Genomic DNA, 18,304 nt, shown 5'->3' with positions numbered 1-18,304 from the left:
AAAAAGAAAAATATGGCACAAATTTTGTTCTTCATATTCTGTCTCTATAATCAATTCTGTATGAAACTACTTTAAATATTATTTTCCTACACAAGATTTATTATTTTCAAGTTTTTCCTAATGACCATGTAATTTATTTTCTATATAAGAATAAATATTAGGGAGTTTATAAATAAAAAAAAGAAAAGAAAAAAGAAAAGCTGGAACAGAGTAAACAAATGTTAAGCAATCTAAACATCAAATGAATAGTGATAGCAGGTTGCAATTGTGGCAAGCAAACTTTAACATGTTCTAATGGCTTCTCCCTCCTAGTGTCCATGCCCTTAGTTAACCCCACTCCTTGTAGGGGGAGGACCTAAAACCTCCATCCTAGAGGAGTCTGGCAAAGTTACTGAGACACCATGATTAGGTTACATAAAGTTAACTATCATCTTAAAGACTGAACAGCCTGACTGGCCTGCTTGGCCTGCATGATTTAATTAAACAAGCAGTCGTACTGAAGAAGTCCACGTGGCAAGGAATAAAGGGTGGCCTTCAGCCAACCACCACCTAACCAAGGCTCTCAGTTCAACAGCCCTTGAAGAAAATAATTCTGCCAACTACCCTGAAAGCTTAGAAGTTAGTCCTTCCTCAATCAAGAGTTCAAATCAGACAATAGCCCTGACCAATACTTTTGTCCTGTGAGAGATCTTGAAGTAGAGGTGCCAGGTCAGCTGTGCCCCGACTTGTAACTCCAAAAATCAGAGCTATTAAATGATTCCTATTAACGTCATAGGCATGTTGGTAAGCTTGATTGTGGCAAGCACTTCACAGTGACTGTGTGTATGAAAACATGTTGTATGTTATATAAATATTTCACATTCATTGACCAAATATAACAGAATGAAAAAGACAGAACTGAGAAAAATGTATATATTTGAAGAGACAGACATGAAAAAACTTCAGAAAGAGGCCTAAGTCTAAGCCAAGGCATAGCACAAATCTCGATGTAGCAGTCAGTACTCCTGAGCTAACGAAGACTTAAAAATCTGTATGGGCCCAGTGAGATGGCTCAACAAGTGAAGGTGCCTGCTGAGTGAAGCTTGAAGAGAAAAAAAAACACAGTAGAGAGAACTGACTTTCTTTTTCTTCTTCTTCTTCTTCTTCTTTTTTTTTTTTTTTTTTTTTTGTTTTTTGAGACAGGATTTCTCTGTGTAGCCCTGGCAGTCCTGAACTCACTCTGTAGACCAGGCTGGCCTCGAACTCAGAAATCCGCCTGCCTCTGCCTCCCAAGTGCTGAGATTAAAGGTGTGCGCCACCACTGCCCGGCTGAGAACTGACTTTCAAAATTGACCTTTGATTTCCATGTGCAATACAAGCAATACACATACACACACACACACACACACACACACACACACATATGCATTTATGCCTCGACACTAAATAAATTAATAAACTTAAAAAAAAAGGCCATTTAAAAAAACTTCTGGTCGGGAATGGTAGTTCCCATCTCTAATCCCAACACACAGGAAGATAAGGAGTATAAGTCTGGGCTAGATAGTGAGACCCTATCTTGAAAAAACAATCTAAATCTTCATTTTTCTATATTTTGAAAAAAATTATATATCTCTTTAAATTTCTCATCTAAATTTGCTGAGACCAGAATTGTGGATGGGGCAGGGGTATTAGAATATATGCGTGTACTTATTTATGTATTTTTTTGGTTTTTCAAGACAGGGTTTCTCTGTATATCCCTGGCTGTCCTGGAACTCACTTTGTAGACCAGGCTGGCCTCAAACACAGAAATCCGCCTGCCTCTGCCTCCTGAATGCTGGGATTAAAGGCGTGCGCCACCACGCCCAGCCTGCATGTACTTATTGAGATATAAACAACTTCCTAACTTCCTGTGGGTTTCACAGCATGACGTCATCGCCATCTGCTATGTCTTTCATCATCACCGTCAGCTGTCTCTTCCTTATCATCTCACCCCTCCCTCAGACTTCAGTTACTACTTTGTGACTTTGTTTTTACCTTTATTCCCAAATTTCCAGCCTGAATTATCAATATTTACAGAATATCCCAGCAGGGAGAAACCAACACAACTAAATACTCTGCTGTCTGCAGATAAACCAGTTACAGATGACAGCCACTAATCCTAGGAAGACATGACTGACCACAGAACACATTTCTTTGACACAGTTGCCATGAACTAGAGAATTAGCAACAAAAGACATTTATATACTGTGTAGTTATAGTTAACATACCATGCTAATTAAAATTCAAACTATGCTAATTAGTATTACTTAACTAAATTGTAGTAAATGAAATTTCTGTAAATTAGAGCAGTGCAAAATGAGAATTTAAAAAATTTAAATTTAGCTTTTGCTTTAGGATTTTTTGTTTTGCTGGGAGAGTATCTTACTGTGTAGCCCAGGCTGGCTTTGACGTAAAGGACGGAGATACAGTTAAAGGGCATCTTACATGGCTGTTGCATGTAAACAGAGAATCTGAGTAAGTGACAAACAGCAGACTTCAGCTTCTACCACTATGCTGGTTTGAGCATACTTGGCCCAGGAGTACCACCAGGAGGTGTGGCCTTGTTGGAGTAGGTGTGGCCCTTTTGAAGGAAGTGTGTCACTCACTTCAGGGATAGGCTGGAGACCCTGCTCCCAGCTGCCTAGGCAGCAGTTGGATTAAGAGTTAAAACTCTCAGCTCCTTCTCCAGTACCATATCTGCCTGGACGCTGCCATCTTCCCACCTTGATGATAAAGGACTGAACCTCTGAACCTGTAAGCTAGACCTAATTAAATGTTGTCCTTTATAAGAGTTGCCTTGGCCATGGTGTCTCTTCACAGCAACAGGAACCCTAACTAAGACAACCACAGTGTCAGCCACAAGCCAGGAAAACAGGGTTGGCTATGGGAAGCAGTATTTTAAGCTACTGTGCAATGGCAGATTGTACAGTCCTGGTGGACAAAAATGAGGTGACCCATAAAACTGGATGTATTCTACAGGAAGGGGGCAGTTTCCATCAGTAACAAGAAAGGAAACCCAGGGTATAATAAGACTACATACTTGAAGAAACCCAGAAGAGAATTTATAAAAGATAAAGAGATTAGAATTGAGGAGCATGTATCTTGAAGTTCGCAGAAGCCTTCAACTAAGTCACAGGGAACTCGTCTCTTCAGGTCTGTTCTTGAGTATGAAGCTCTTTGTAATATATTAAAACTTTACAAAACTCGGCAAACAACGACAACAGAGCCTATGGGCACCACAACTAGAAATCACCCAAACCCTGGGGTTTGGGGGTGGGGGGTGGGGGCTCTTCTGTTCTGACCACCCAGACAGAAGAAATCTAAATGACACATTCAAAAGAAACTAAAAATGCAAATTAGTCCCAGAAAGCTAAGTCATTTATACTGAGAAACTCTACCAGAAAAAGTCACACAAAATCTATCCTAACAAATCTCAAGAATGCACAACAGCATAAGGCTGACTTACAAAACCAGCCAAGTAAGCTCAGTGATGTCTAAGAAGAAAGAAATACAGATTTCCAATAGTATAACGGTCAGTGTCCAAACTACAGTGAAGGTGGACACGGTGGCACAAATCTGCAATCCCGGCACTCAGGAAGCCAAGAACAGTTTGGAACAGGCCGGGCGTGGTGGCACACGCCTTTAATCCCAGGACCCGGGAGGCAGGGGCCAGCCTGGACTACAAAGTGAGTTCCAGGACAGCCAAGGCTACACAGAGAAACCCTGTCTCGAAAAACCAAAAAATAAATAAATAAATAAATAAATAAATAAAAAAGAACAGTTTGGAACATAGCAAGATCCATTCTGTCTCAAAACAAAAGGAGAAGTTTTCAAAAGAAAAATACAGAAGCTGAAAAGGTAGTTTTACAAGATAGGTTTTTTTTTTCCCCTACAGATTAAATACTGTAGAGAAAAAAGTAAAAAAATAAAAATATGGGGCTGGTGAGATGGCTCAGCAGGTGAGAGCACCTGACTGCTCTTCCAAAGGTACAGAGTTCAAATCGCAGCAACCACATGGTGGCTCACAACCATCCTTAAGGAGATCTGACTCCCTCTTCTGGGACATGTGAGGACAGCTACAGCGTAATTACATATAATAAATAAATCTTAAAAAAAATAATAATAAATAAAAATATGAAAATTAAGCCGGCAGGTAGTGGTGCATGCCTTTGGTCCCAGCACTCAGAGGTGGAAACAGGCATCTCTGAGTTTAAGGGTAGCCTAGTCTACAGAGCAAGTTTTAGGATAGCCAAAGCTACAAAGGGAAACCCTGCCTCTAAAAACCAAAACAAAAAACAAAAGAAGGAAGCAAGCAAGCAAGCAAGCAATACACAAAATGACACACCATGAGGTGGAGACTAAGAAAATAACAGGACAGAAAAATAGCTCTGAGTTGAGAGCACTGACAGCCTTTCCAGAGGACCAGGGTTCAATTCCCAGCACCTACACAGCAGCTCACAACTGTGTATAACTCCAGTTACAGTCCATCTGAGACTCTCACACAAACATACATGAAGGCAAAACACCAATGTATATAAAATAAAAATAAAGGAAGCCATTAAAAAAAAGAAAAACCGGGCTGGTGAGATGGCTCAGTGGGTAAGAGCACCCGACTGCTCTTCCCAAGGTCCAGAGTTCAAATCCCAGCAACCACATGGTGGCTCATAAACATCTGTAACAAGATCTGACGCCCTCTTCTGGAATGTATGAAGACAGCTACAGTGTACTTACATATAATAAATAAATAAATCTTTAAAAAAGAAAAACCAGCAAAATCTCAGTGACTTTTAAACTATGAAGTAATATGACATATATGTATGTGTCTGCATGTATGTGTGTGTATATATATATATATATATAGAGAGAGAGAGAGAGAGAGGGGGCTCTGTGGTAACTCACAGTAAAGTGCTTGTATAAATCCTTCTGGGGGCTCTGTGGTAACTCACAGTAAAGTGCTTATACAAGCGTGAGACCCTGAGCTTGACTCTCAGCACCTGTGTACCAAGCCAAACATGGTGGTGTGTATTAACAAACACCAGGGCTAGAAAGGTGGAGCAGGCAGAGCCCTGGGTATGCTCCTGGCTAACCAATGAGAGATCTCGCCTCAAAGAATTAAGTAAAGGGCTCTCGAGAAATACCACCTGAAATTGACCTCTAGTCTCTACACACATGTACACACCTTCATATGGCACATACACAAACTTTTGTGCAAAACAAATGTAGCAAAATGTAAAGCTTGCCTGAGTCCAATCCCCGGTGTGACAACAACAGGAGGAGAAGGAGGAGAGAAGAAGAAGAGTAAAAGTAAGATGGGGTTCTTAGGAGAAGCACTCTGGGAGCTGAGGCAGGAGGATCACCTGAGTCCAGAAGCTTGAGAACTTCTATAGTTCAACAACAATAACGACAAAAACCATGTAACCCAATTTTTTTTTTTTTTTTTTTGGTTTTTCGAGACAGGGTTTCTCTGTGTAGCCCTGACTGTCCTGGAACTCACTTTGTAGACCAGGCTGGCCTCGAACTCAGAAATCCGCCTGCCTCTGCCTCCCGAGTGCTAGGATTAAAGGCGTGCGCCACCACGTCCGGCCCAATTTTTTTTCTTTCTTATTTTCTTCTTGTTTTCTTCTTTTGTTGTTGTTCTTATTTTTTTATTTTTTTCTTTCCTTTTTTTTTTTTTTTTTTGTAGTAACCCAATTTTTAAATAGTCAAAAACCTTGAGGATTTCTCTATGATAGTGGTATTCAACCTGTGGGTCAGGACCCCTTTAGGAGTTGAACTACCCTTTCACAGGGGTCGCATATCCGACATTTTTATTACAATTCACAACAAGAGCAGAATTACAGTTATGAAGTAATAACAAAAATAAGTTTATGGTTGGGGTCACCTCAACATGAGGAGCTGCATTAGGAAGGCTGTGAGCCAAGGCTCTACACGGATATGCAAATGGTATGCAAATAACAACAATACATGAAAAGATTGTTGGACATTAGGAATTTCACACCCAAGTAGGAAGGCAACTTAAAAGACCCTGGAGTCAACCAGACTCTTCAGTAAGAGGCATGCTAAGACGACCAGATGTGTTGGCCTTCATGTCAAAGTACAAAATCATCCCAGGACACAAACAGAGTAGAAAGTTAAACATGTGGCTGGGGGAAATACAAAAGAGTTCAGAAATTGAGGGAACAAGTTTGGCTAATCTCTAAAAAGTAAATGTAGAATAACCATAGGACTACCCTGCAATCCTGCTTATTCAAATATTCACATGAAACTCACATAAATTACACATGTTCACAGCAGTATTTCTTCAAATTAGTCAAAAGGTCTAAATGGCCTACATAACTGAGTGAATAAAGGAAATTGTACCATGTTAAATAAAACAGTATTTAGTGATAAAAACAAGTTGATACATGCTACAACATGAACCTAAAAAGTATTATGCTAAATAAAAAAGGTCGAAACAAAATATGAAATATACAGGCCAAGAAACACATCTAGACAGAATGTTGACTGGAAATTGCTGTGGGGGAGAAATAGAAACTACGTAACAGATAATAAATTTTACATGGTATAACCGAAGTATCCTGAAATTAGAGATCAACTATGATTAACACTTTAAAACGCATATTACAGGGTATAGAAATGGACACCTATAGCTCACACAGTCAGAAAACTGAACCAGGAGGATAGGTTCTTAAACCTTGTCAAAAAAAAAAAGGATATTTCAACCTCTAAAATTAAAACAAAATTCTTATTATGACAACAAAAGAAACAAAATACCAAAAAATAACTAATCCATTAAAGGCAAGTTTAAAAACAGATAAGACAAATAGAAAAATGAATGGTTTAATCATGTCAATATCTACATTTAGATGTGTGTATATATGTGTACGCTACATAATACTAAACACACTAGTCTCACATGGCTACTATGCACTTCAATTATGATATGTTCTAAATATAGTCATTTAAATACCCACTGAATTTATTTTGTAAAGGTAAAACACCATCAACAACTTTACACTGAATTCATTTGAAATGATAGTATACTCAGTCAAAATACATTATAAAATGTGAATTGCTTTTTTCACATCTTTGAAATTGCTTCAAAATTTAAAAGTACTTCAATCTCCCTAACAACAAAAGTTCTAAATGATAAGAAGCAAAATAGAGTATATATCTCAGTGGAAGAACACTTATCTATTGTGTGAGGCCCAGAAATCAGTATCATGCACAAAAGAGGAGAGAGGGAGAGAGGGAGAGGAGGAGGGGAGGGGAAGGGGAGGGGAAGGGGGAGGGGAGGGGAGAGAAGGAAAGGAAAGGAAAGGAAAGGAAAGGAAAGGAAAGGAAAGGAAAGGAAAGGAAAGGAAAGGAAAGGAAAGGAAAGGAAANGAAAGGATAGGATAGGATAGGATAGGATAGGATTAGGGAGGGAGGGAGGACATAGGAGTCTGCATTCATAGTTTGAGATTTTAACACATATCCTTCAGGTACTTGAACTAACTAGCACAAGGAGTGAAGAATGCAGTAACTGAACTTCACCTGATGACTGAACCTCAGGCAACACACCCATCAAGTACAGTGCACAGACTCCTTAAAACGCTGTTACCATGATAGAGCCTAAAAAGAATGGAGTGGCAGAATGTACTGCTGAGCAGCATAAATATTAATGAGAAAGTAACTAAAGGGGTCCTGGTTCCATGCATGACATAGTAAGCTCCCTCTTATATCTCCCATGGAATGCAACTAACACAAACGGGCAGAACATATGGAGCAGCTATGAAGGACATTACCATGGGTAGGAAGGAGACCTTAACATAGTACTGAACCAACAGTTAATTTACCTTTTTATTATTCCTCCAATATCCACCAGCCGGAACTGCAGCCTGAAACCCAAAAGTGAGCATCAGTGTAGGGAAAGGGCTCCAGAAAAGCCTGATTCTAGTTCAAGTTGGACAGGGTATCTTGAAAGAATGAAAACCTCATGCCTTTTTAAAAATTCACTGCATTCTCTCTAAGCCATCCCATGATAAAAGTCACCCAAAACTCTGAAATAAGAGGCTTTCTTTGAGCTGGTAAAAGGGAGGGTTCAAAGCTTCCTCCCATTTCTATCATTCCCATCTCCCACCCCTCATTCCTTTCATCATTTACTCTCAGAGGCAATAACATTTTCAGGTTTAAATAAAGCCCCGCCTTTCTAGACGCAGGACTGAAATCAATAGTCCTAAGAAACCAGACAGCACTGATCCTCAAACTGTGGGAAAGACACTAGGAGAACAATCCTATAGAGTCACTGACTCCAGTGTTCACCACAAGGTACAAGCAGGTAGATGCAAGCTAAAGACTCTTAGAACTGAAATATAAGACAGACCATCAACTGGATCCCAGAGTAGCCACCAACTATCACGCACAGAGTAAATCTCATGCCATTTGCAGAGGTTTTCTTACTGGGATAGACAGTAAACCCCTCAGATTCACAGCCCTCTTATAACAGCCTTCCCTAAACATTGAGATTACAGGAGTGCATCACTATGGGCATCAAAAATAGAACCATGATTAAGATTCGAATAAAATGCAGAGCCTTGTAATATTAAAAGTGTCGATGACAGCCAGGTGGTGGCGCACGCCTTTAATCCCAGCACTAGGGAGGCAGAGGCAGGCAAATCTCTGAGTTCGAGGGCAGCCTGATCTAAAGAGCAAGTTCTAGGACAGGCAACTTGAAACTGTCTCAAGAACCAAACAACAGGAAGTTTCAATGATAAATCAAATTTACATACCAAAAGGAACAAACTTCAGCTTTGTCAGCAAATGCCAATGCCAAAAACAGAGACATTGAAATAAATTGTAAAAATATATCTAGAATGAAAACATTTCAATAATTAGAGGCAAGACTCCTGAAATAAAATGCACTTGCAAAGAAACAATAAAGAAGTGGAAATGTAATAACTGAAAATAAGTTTAAAACTCATTTAATGAATGAAAACAGTAGCAAAATGAAGATTATAAGCATACAAGCAAAAAACTTCAACAAGGGCTGGTGAGATGGCTCAGCAGGTAAGAGCACCCAACTGTTCTTCTGAAGATCCTGAGTTCAAATCCCAGCAACCACATGGTGGCTCACAACCATCTGTAAGGAGATCTGACTCCCTCTTCTGGAGTGTCTGAAGACAGCTACAGTGTACTTACATATAATAAATAAATTTAAAATTAAATTAAAAAAAAAAAACTTCAACAAAATACTGACAAAATACAGCGACACACAAATATGGAAAATCACTGTCTTAGGAACTAAAGATATTTGCTACAGTCCTTATGGGACCTGACTGCCCATCTTCCCTTTAGTTGTATGAACTATCTCTACCCTTCAATAGTTGACCATCCTTACTTAAAGGGGAATTAGGCAACTTGACATTTGAAACTCAACTGATAAAGCAACTGGTAAAGACACATAATTACAAAGGGTTTATAATCTCATAGAAAACGTGAGATTTAAAATTTTACCCACATTTTAAAGTGTTCTACAGGCATTTTTTTTTTAAAGATTTATTTATTTATTTTATGTATATAAGTACACTGTGTCACTGTTTTCAGACATACCAGAAGAGGGCATCAGATCCCATTATAAAATGGTTGTGAGCCACCATGTGGTTGCTGGGATTTGAACTCAGGACCTCTGGAAGAGCAGTCAGTGCTCTTAACCACTAAGCCATCTCTCTAGCCCCAGGTACTTTTTTTTTTAACGATTTAGTGTGTGTGTGTGTGTGTGTGTGTGTGTGTGTGTGTATGTGTGTTTGTGTATGGGTGTTTTGCCTCCATGTATGTCTGTGTGCCTGGTGTCCACTGAGGGCAGAAGGCACTGACTGGATCCCCTGGAACTAGAGTTACAGATGGTTGTTTGTAGTAATGTGGGTTCTGGGATCGAAGGCCAGGTGCTCTGCAAGAGCAGCAAAGTGTTCTTAACAGCTAAAAGTCAGTCGCTCCAGCCCCACATTTTTGCTTGCTTATTTGTTTCTGAAACAGGATCTGTGTATTATGGTATCCTGGCTGTCCTGTAACTTACTATGTGACCAAACTGGCCTTAAACAGGAAAAGAAAGACAATGCTGACCAAATTAGGATTAAACTGTTACTAGCTTGATATGACCACAGTACTCACCTGTTCTTTATTATTGCCTTGGGAAGCCATGTCCACTATAGGACACATGGATTATTATACAACTAACAGAAAACTTTTTTTTTTTTTAAGATTTATTTATTTATTATATGTAAGTACACTGTAGCTATCGTCAGATACTCCAGAAGAGGTGTTATGGATGGTTGTAAGCCACCATGTGGTTGCTGGGATTTGTGGACCTTTGGAAGAGCAGTCAGGTGCTCTTACCCACTGAGCCATCTCACCAGCCCAGAAAACTTTTTTTTACATTTATTTTTTTAGCTATTTTTAAACTATTACTTATTTTATGTATATGAGTATACTGTAGCTGTCTTCAGACACACCAGAAGAGGGCATCAGATCCCATTACAGATGATTGTGAGTCACCATGTGGTTGCTGGGAATTTAACTCAGGACCCCTGGAAGAGCAGTCAGTGCTCTTAACCACTGAGCCATCTCTCCAGCCCCTAAAAATATTAAGACAGGGTCTCATGTATCCTAGGTTGGCCTGGAACTCACTACATAGCCAATGAGAACCTTGAACTCCTCTGACCTTCCCTGCCCACACTTCCCCAGTTTTGGGAAATCTTACAGTAAACTTATCCAAGTGTCAGATATAATTTATGTTGATACAAATAAAAGTAAAACATAAGCATTAGACAATTAAGAAAATTAGAATGCTGATATTAAAAAAATGATTTTCGTATATGCTATTGTTCTTATCTCTTGCCAGTGGCTTTAAAGATCTTTTGTTTTCTGAACTCAAACAGAACAGTGAAAATGGTTTTATAGAAAGTTGAAAAAAATCTATATATTAATTTGCTCTGGGTCATTCTAGTCTCTCTAGTAAGCTCCTAATTGGGAAGGTCTTTTTAGGACTGTGTTTGAGTCTCACAGGTGCAAAGCTACTCCATATCTGGAAAATCTAAATTCATATGTGAGGAAGTTGTGTTTTTAAAGCATATTATTTACACAATTCACTGGAATGGCTCCTCTGAAATCTGGGTGGCTCTCTTATGCAATTATGTACTTAGGAACTTTCCTCTGCACAGCCATGGAAATTCAAGTAAGAATAATTTACTGATTATGCACAGTTATTAGAATTTTAAAGCATTTGTTTGTTCAAAATTCTAGTTTATCAGATGGTTATAACTGACTAATTGTGTCCTTAATAAATAATGATGAACAAATGCTTTAGAAGTTAAGCCAGGCTTGAACTGCAATGTTCTAAGGAAGCACTGGGAGCTGCTTCCCTCCCTCCTATTAAGGAGATCTCCCCCTCGCCCCACCCCTTTCTATCTACCAAGCTTTGTGGTGGAATTAACAACTGGGACTCTAAACATCTGTATTAGAATACTGACTTCAATTACAGATGCAGAACTGTATCTGTAAGGAACTGTTAGAAACATTTTAACAGTGAAGAAGCTAGGGAGCATAGAAATTAAGACTGTCGAATTTGAGAGAACAAAATAAAAACTATTTTTTAAAATTAGATAAATATTAAACATTAGCAGACAACAGGGCATCATAGCATTATCAAGAGACTGAATATTTTCAATACCAAAAAAGTCATTTCAATACCAAATGTAGGTCATTGAAAGACTTGTTTGCCTATGTGGCAAAGCATCTCTCTGCCATGGAAGATGGCTGCCTCTTCTGTGGTTTCCTGTATTTACAACCCAGTTTTGTTTTGTTTTGTTTTGTTTTCCTCTTCTCTCCTCTCTCCATTCCTTCCCTATCTTCCATCTCTCAGAAATGCACACGCATGGCCTTCCCAGTGAGAACTCTTATCATTCCCAGGTCCGTGAGCAGTCACACACACCTGTAACCCCAAAACAGGAGAGAGGGGAAGGAGGGTCACAAGTTCAAGGTCCGCTTCAGCTACATGCTAAGTTCCAGGCCAGCATGGAAGACATGAAAACAAACAAAAACAAAAGCCATTCTGCCAGTCAAGCAGCCCACCCTCCCCTATTCCTCGCATGCAGGAGGAAGAAACATGCAAATTTCTGTGAATTTGGGGCTAGCCTGGACTACATAGGGAGTTCCAGGTCAGAGCTACAGAGTGTGAGATCTACCATTCTCCCCCAAATCCCTCTCTCTAGAATGCATGCGCACAGACACACTTTTTTTTTCGTTTTTTTTTTTTTTAGCTCTTTATTTTTTTTGTAATTTTAGATTTATCTATTTATTATATGTAAGTACACTGTAGCTGTCTTCAGACACTCCAGAAGAGGGCGTCAGATCTTGTTACAGATGGTTGTGAGCCACCATGTGGTTGCTGGGATTTGAACTCCGGACCTTCGGAAGAGCAGTCAGGTGCTCTTACCCACTGAGCCATCTCTCCAGCACCGCATACACACACTTTTAATACACATGTACAGGAAAACAAACTTAATGAACAAATTTATGGACAGAGGTAGACGGTATCTTATTTTTCCCAGAAGAGAATAAAATCTGTTTATTCATGTTTTCTTTGCTATGCCATTAAAAATTTCCTACTTGGGTTGGGGAGATGGCTCAGTGGTTAAGAGCACTGACTGCTCTTCCAAAGGTCCTGAGTTCAAATCCCAGCAACCACATGGTGGCTCACAACCATCTGAGATCTGATGCCCTCTTCTGGGATGTTTGAAGACAGCTAAAGTGTACTTACATATAATAAATAAATAAATCTTTAAAAAAATTTTTTTCCTACTTTGGATTCCTGTATTTTGTAAGTGCTCATTTTTTCACAGAAAAATTGCAATTACCTCATATTACAAAGTTTTTTGTTTAATAACCACAAAAGATTATTTGGTCACATTGGAATTTCACTGTATTAAATTCAAGTTTAAAAAAATCAAGTCAAGCCAGGCAATGGTGGTGCACACCTTTAATCCCAGCTCTTGAGAGGAAAAGGCAGGAGGATTTCTGTGAGTTTGAGGCCGATCTGGTCTGCAAAGTGAATTCCAGGACAACCAAGACTGCAAAGAAACCCTGTCTTGGAAAAAAAAAAAAAAAATCAAGTCAAATCTCATTTCAATAAGCCACAAAAAAATTGTCCAAATTTCTTATTACCCTAAACTTTACTGCATTAAATATTCTTTGGAATAAGTAGGCCAACAGCTGGAGGTTTTAGAAATGTAGAGTTGGCCTACCTATACACACACTTCCAATGATCTCAGTTCTCAGTGGGAAAGTCAGGCTGTATGCATTTCTGAGAGATGAAAGACAGGAAAGGAATGAAAAGAGGAGAAAACAGAAAAAGAAAAGTAGGTTGTAAATACAAGAAACCACGGGAGAGGCAGCCATCTTTCATTGTAGGGAACCGCTTTGGCACACTTTGGCACTGAGGAGCTGACACACTGACACATCTGTTGACAGCCATATTGCCAGGACCTCACAAAGGCGGGCACCGTGGTAATAAAGCACATGCTGAGGCCAGGCTGCCCACCACATCAGACGCTCAAAGTAGCTACAGTAAGATCCTTTCCAAAGAAAGAGGCCAAACCCTTGAGCTGTACCTATGAGCAACTACTCTGTGGGTGAGCTGAAGCTTAGAAGGCGCTGTCTATGGGTCTCTTCTAAAGAGAATGTCTGCTCATGAAAGGGCCACCTGGTATCAAACAGTATTTCAATCACTGTAGACCAAGTCTCCCAGTTCTCTCAGGTGCTCCTTAAATTTCATGGAGAAAAGAAAATTACCTACTCATTATAAGTGGTTACAGAAATAAAGACAGCCATATTGCACCTGACTTCTTGAGTACCACAGAGAAAGAACTCATTTTCAGCAGTGTTTATTCCACTATTTGCAAATGGCTGACTGATTGGCAGCTACAATATATGAAATAAAGAACCATCACAAAGAGCAAGTGTCATGTTCCCTGGTAAGTAACAAATATGAACATAATCTAACCTCCCCATCCAGACTGTGGAATTTAGCAGGAGAATAGATTTATTGGCTCTTTGATTGCCTGATATGTTGTGAGGACATTTTCTGTGACGCTGTGGTTATTACTGAGGTTAGATAAGAAAATCTCCTCTCTCTAGGGACATTTGTATTAAGAGTTACATATTCACACGAAGGATAGAAAATGAGTATTTTTGAAGCAAGTGAAATGTGACAGGAAGTGTGAGGTGGAGAGTAAGAAGTGTACCCAATAATCTTGGAGGAAAATGAAGAACTCTATCTTACAATTCAGTTTATCATAACCCAGGATGCAAGCTAGTACATTTCAAACACATACCCTGTTCATCATCTACTTTCAGAAGGCCAATTTAAAAACCTGCATCAGATGTTAATATAAAGTATTTTCACAGTTTTCCAAACTACATTTAAAAGATTCTCTTCCAACACACACCAAACAGCTCTCTAATTAGACTTAAGACTGCCTAAAAGAAAGACACCATGTCTAGTCCTGGAAACCCATCAACTCCCCAGCACTGAGTCTTGGATCTTAGAGGAGCGTCAACAACTGCCACTTTACTAATCCAGCATGATCCCTGACTGCATCCAAATATCTGTTTTTATATCCACAGAAGTCTAGGTCCCACACCTCACCAAGGAAACTTCTCTTTGCAAAGGATGAAGACCATTAACAAAAAACTACAACTCATCAAATACAGAGTTGTATTCCTGCATCTTAAGGTCAAGGGAGTTTGCTGTGAGATTCTGACTCCTAATAACTAAGAAGCTGCAACCATGAAGTCTCACCAGCATGGCTGCATATACACGACCTGAACAAGGAAGAGACCAATAGACATGCTAACGTGGGCAGGGAAAGCTCACAGGGCTTCTGTCCTACACAAAGAGCTACAGGGAACTAAGGAATGCTGAGAGTAGGAGAAGCAGCCTCCTCAGGGATGAGCTTACCATGGCCAGTCCTGAAAACATACATGACGAGGTCTACTTACGTGCTTAGGATTCTCTCTCTCTCTCTCTCTCTCTCTCTCTCTCTCTCTCTCTCTCTCATAAAGAGGCTATGAATTTTAATGGGGAGGTTTACAGAGGGAGGGAGGGAGGGAAAGAGGGAGGGAGGGACGAAGGGAAGGAAAGAAGCAAGCAAGCAAGCAAGCTGGTTGGTACATGCCCGTTAACACCAGCATTTCAAAGTGGAGTGACAGGGATCAAAAGTTAGCTAGCCATATAAACACACGTCTTTAATCCTAGCAATTGGGGATACAGAGGCAAATAGTATGAGTTTGAGAACAGGGCAGCAAGAGCTACATAGTGAGCCCTTGCCTTAGAACCTAATCCACCTCCCCCCAAAAAAGTTCAAGGCTGTTAGGTCCTAACCTTTCATTTCAGCACAGCACTCAGGAGGCAAAAGCAGGCAGATCTCCATGAGTGAGAGTCCATACTAAGTCCCAGGCCAGCCAGGACTGGGAGAGAGGGAAGAGGGGAGGGAGAACAAGAGAGGAAAGAAGAGGAGGAGGAGCAGAGACAAGATATAGTGAGTTCACCAACCTTCACTATGTGAGACTGTCTAAATTACTAAGTAAAAGTTCAAAGCTTGGTAATGTTGATGCACTCAGGAGACATAAGCAGAAGAATCACCGCAAGTTCAAGGCCAGCTTGGTCTACATAGGAAATTCAAGGTGAGCCAGAGCTATGCAGTCTTTTTGTTTTGTTTTGTTTTGTTTTGTTTTGTTTTGTTTTGTTTTGTTTTGTTTTTCGAGACAGGGTTTCTCTGTATAGCCCTGGCTGTCCTGGAACTCACTTTGTAGACCAGGCTGGCCTCGAACTCAGAACTCCGCCTGCCTCTGCCTCCCNAGTGCTGGGATTAAAGGTGTGCGCTACCGCTGCCCGGCTTTATGCAGTCTTTTTTAATTGATTTAAAAACAAAAAAAACTTCACAAAATACACACACACATACACTCATACACAAAGACATAAATCTTTCTCTTGGGAAGCCTATACCATGCTGGGCATATACTATCCTTCTCCAGAGAGAAAGAGCAGGAGAGATCACTTAAGCACCTTCTCTGACGCAAATGCAATCCTTTATTTCCATTTAAAAACCTACTTTTGCTTCAACAACAACAGTATAGACATAACCCTGTATCCAAGGGGAAGAGGGGTGATATTAGAGTAGGCAGCGCCAGCTCAGATAATGTTCAACTATTTGCAATGAAATACTGGTGAAAATATGAGCATTTTAGATGTGAATTTTTAGAAAAATAATCTATAGTTTTATGGATATTTACAGCATGTGTCTGTACCTAGTCTTGCAGAACTCCATCTCCCTCCATCTCATTTGTAATATAAACTGCTCTCAAAGTTCTTTAATACATTGTAACTGGGCAACTTTGTACACAGTCCCTCCAAAGCAGCAGAGATCAATACTCTAATACAAGATGCCAATTCCATTACCACAGAACCCTGTGCAAGCAGCCAGCTGCTTCCATCAGCTTCATTCCTGACACGTCTCACCCTGATGGATGAAGCACTTTTACTTTGATGCATGAATAAAAGTTGTAAAAGAAATAATGACATTTAAAATTACACTTAACCTTTGATTACAAAGTTTAAAAGACAGAAATAAATTTAATTTTTTTACATTATGATGCGTATATTTTACCACCAAACCCATCTATCTGTTCATATGCAATTAAAATGCTGCACCTAAGGTTTTATAAACTGCCATGACTATAGACATTTGTGTATGGTTTACCACTTATGACTAAAATGTTACAACAAGAAAGAATGAAAAGGAATGAAAATTAAACACTAGCTGAGAAATGAAGAAATGGAAATGGGAGAAAATACTTTAAAAAACTATTTTATGAATAAAAATTTCTAACTTTTTTGAATTCTTTCTAAATTTGCCAACAACAAGAACAAGACTTACTCAGCCTTTTCATACAGTTATTACATGTACCTTCCCTTTGTGCCATTTTGTTATGATCTGAGACAACACAGCTGAAATATAATCAAAAAGAACCAAGAGTCGTCTGTATACAATGGTACTACCAACTCAGGGCACCAGATTTAACTTGTGTCTTAAACCATATCCTCCATCTCTCTCTCTTTTTTTTTGGTTTTTTGGTTTTTTGGTTTTTCGAAACAGGGTTTCTCTGTATAGCCCTGGCTGGCCTCGAACTCAGAAATCCGCCTGCCTCTGCCTCCCAAGTGCTAGGATTAAAAGTGTGCACCACCACGCCTGGCCCTCCATCTTTTATTTCACTTCTTATTTTCAACAAACTAAAGCTGTAATACATCCTTTCTCAACCAGCCTTAATCATTTCACAACTACGGTTACTATGACAACAGGATACAGTTTATCTGTGCTGTTTTCATTTTCCCCATTTGACTTGCCATAACAACACAATCATTCTGCTTTTCTCCAATATGTGACAATTTTGTTTTAGGATTGTGCTCTTAAGGACTGGATTTCCCTATAAAGAAAGCAAATCATGGAACTTATATAGGAATTTTAATTAAATATCTAGTACCCAATTTTAAAAACTTGGTGGAAGAATTAATTTCATTAAATACTTTCATCATATAGAACTAAACAACATCTAGAGGCTGGAGAAATGGCTCAGTAGTTAAAAAAAAAAACTGGCTGCTCTTCCAGAGCACCCAGGATTTGATTCCCAGCAAACACATGGCAGTTAACCATCTGCAACTCTTGTTCCACGGGATCCAACACCCTCTCCTGGCCTCTGGAGATACTGTGTGCATGTGCTACAGAGGCAAAACACCCATACACATAAAAAGGTGAGATTTTTTAAAATCTAATTTAATTTTTTTTAATTAAAATGTTCTTAAATTAAAAGTAAACCACCAGAATTAACATCTACCTTATTAAATCTAGTTTACAGGTAGCAGTGACATTTTGGTACATAGTTCTCCAATCAAAACATAGCAACATCACTACACTTATGAGCTGTAAGTGTCCAGTAATACCTGGCCCAAGTAGAAGAAGCAAGAATAAAAAGTTAAAGGACTGGCGAGTTGGTTCTGCCATTACGAGTCCAGGGAAAAGACAAGCATAGTGGTACACACCTTCAATCCCAGCACTCTGAGTTTAAGGCTAGCCTGGTCTACAGATCCAGGGCAGCCAGCGCTACACAGAGAAACCCTGTCTTGACTATTATAAATAAGGCTGCTATGAACATTATGGAGCATGTGTCCTTATTACCAGTTGGAAGATCTTCT

The 18,304-nt window shown here is 39.4% G+C and overlaps 1 protein-coding gene across 8 annotated transcripts in view; it reads right to left on the bottom strand.

Annotated features, from left to right (window-relative positions):
- Positions 1-18,304, bottom strand: part of Btrc (beta-transducin repeat containing E3 ubiquitin protein ligase) — a 179,772-nt gene that overhangs the window by 124,890 nt on the left and 36,578 nt on the right. For 4 of the 8 annotated variants that reach the window (XM_021221120.2, XM_029535434.1, XM_029535437.1 and 1 more), the window contains exon 2: positions 7,857-7,898. The exons of the other annotated variants lie outside the window; for them this stretch is intronic. In XM_021221120.2, the coding sequence (XP_021076779.2) occupies positions 7,857-7,898 (42 nt within the window). The remainder of the gene's footprint in view (positions 1-7,856; positions 7,899-18,304) is intronic. 8 annotated transcript variants of the gene reach the window in all.

This window comes from Mus pahari, chromosome 1 (assembly GCF_900095145.1).
Source record: "Mus pahari chromosome 1, PAHARI_EIJ_v1.1, whole genome shotgun sequence".
NCBI classification, from domain to species: domain Eukaryota; kingdom Metazoa; phylum Chordata; class Mammalia; order Rodentia; family Muridae; genus Mus; species Mus pahari.
This window is presented reverse-complemented; position numbering and strand designations above follow the sequence as displayed.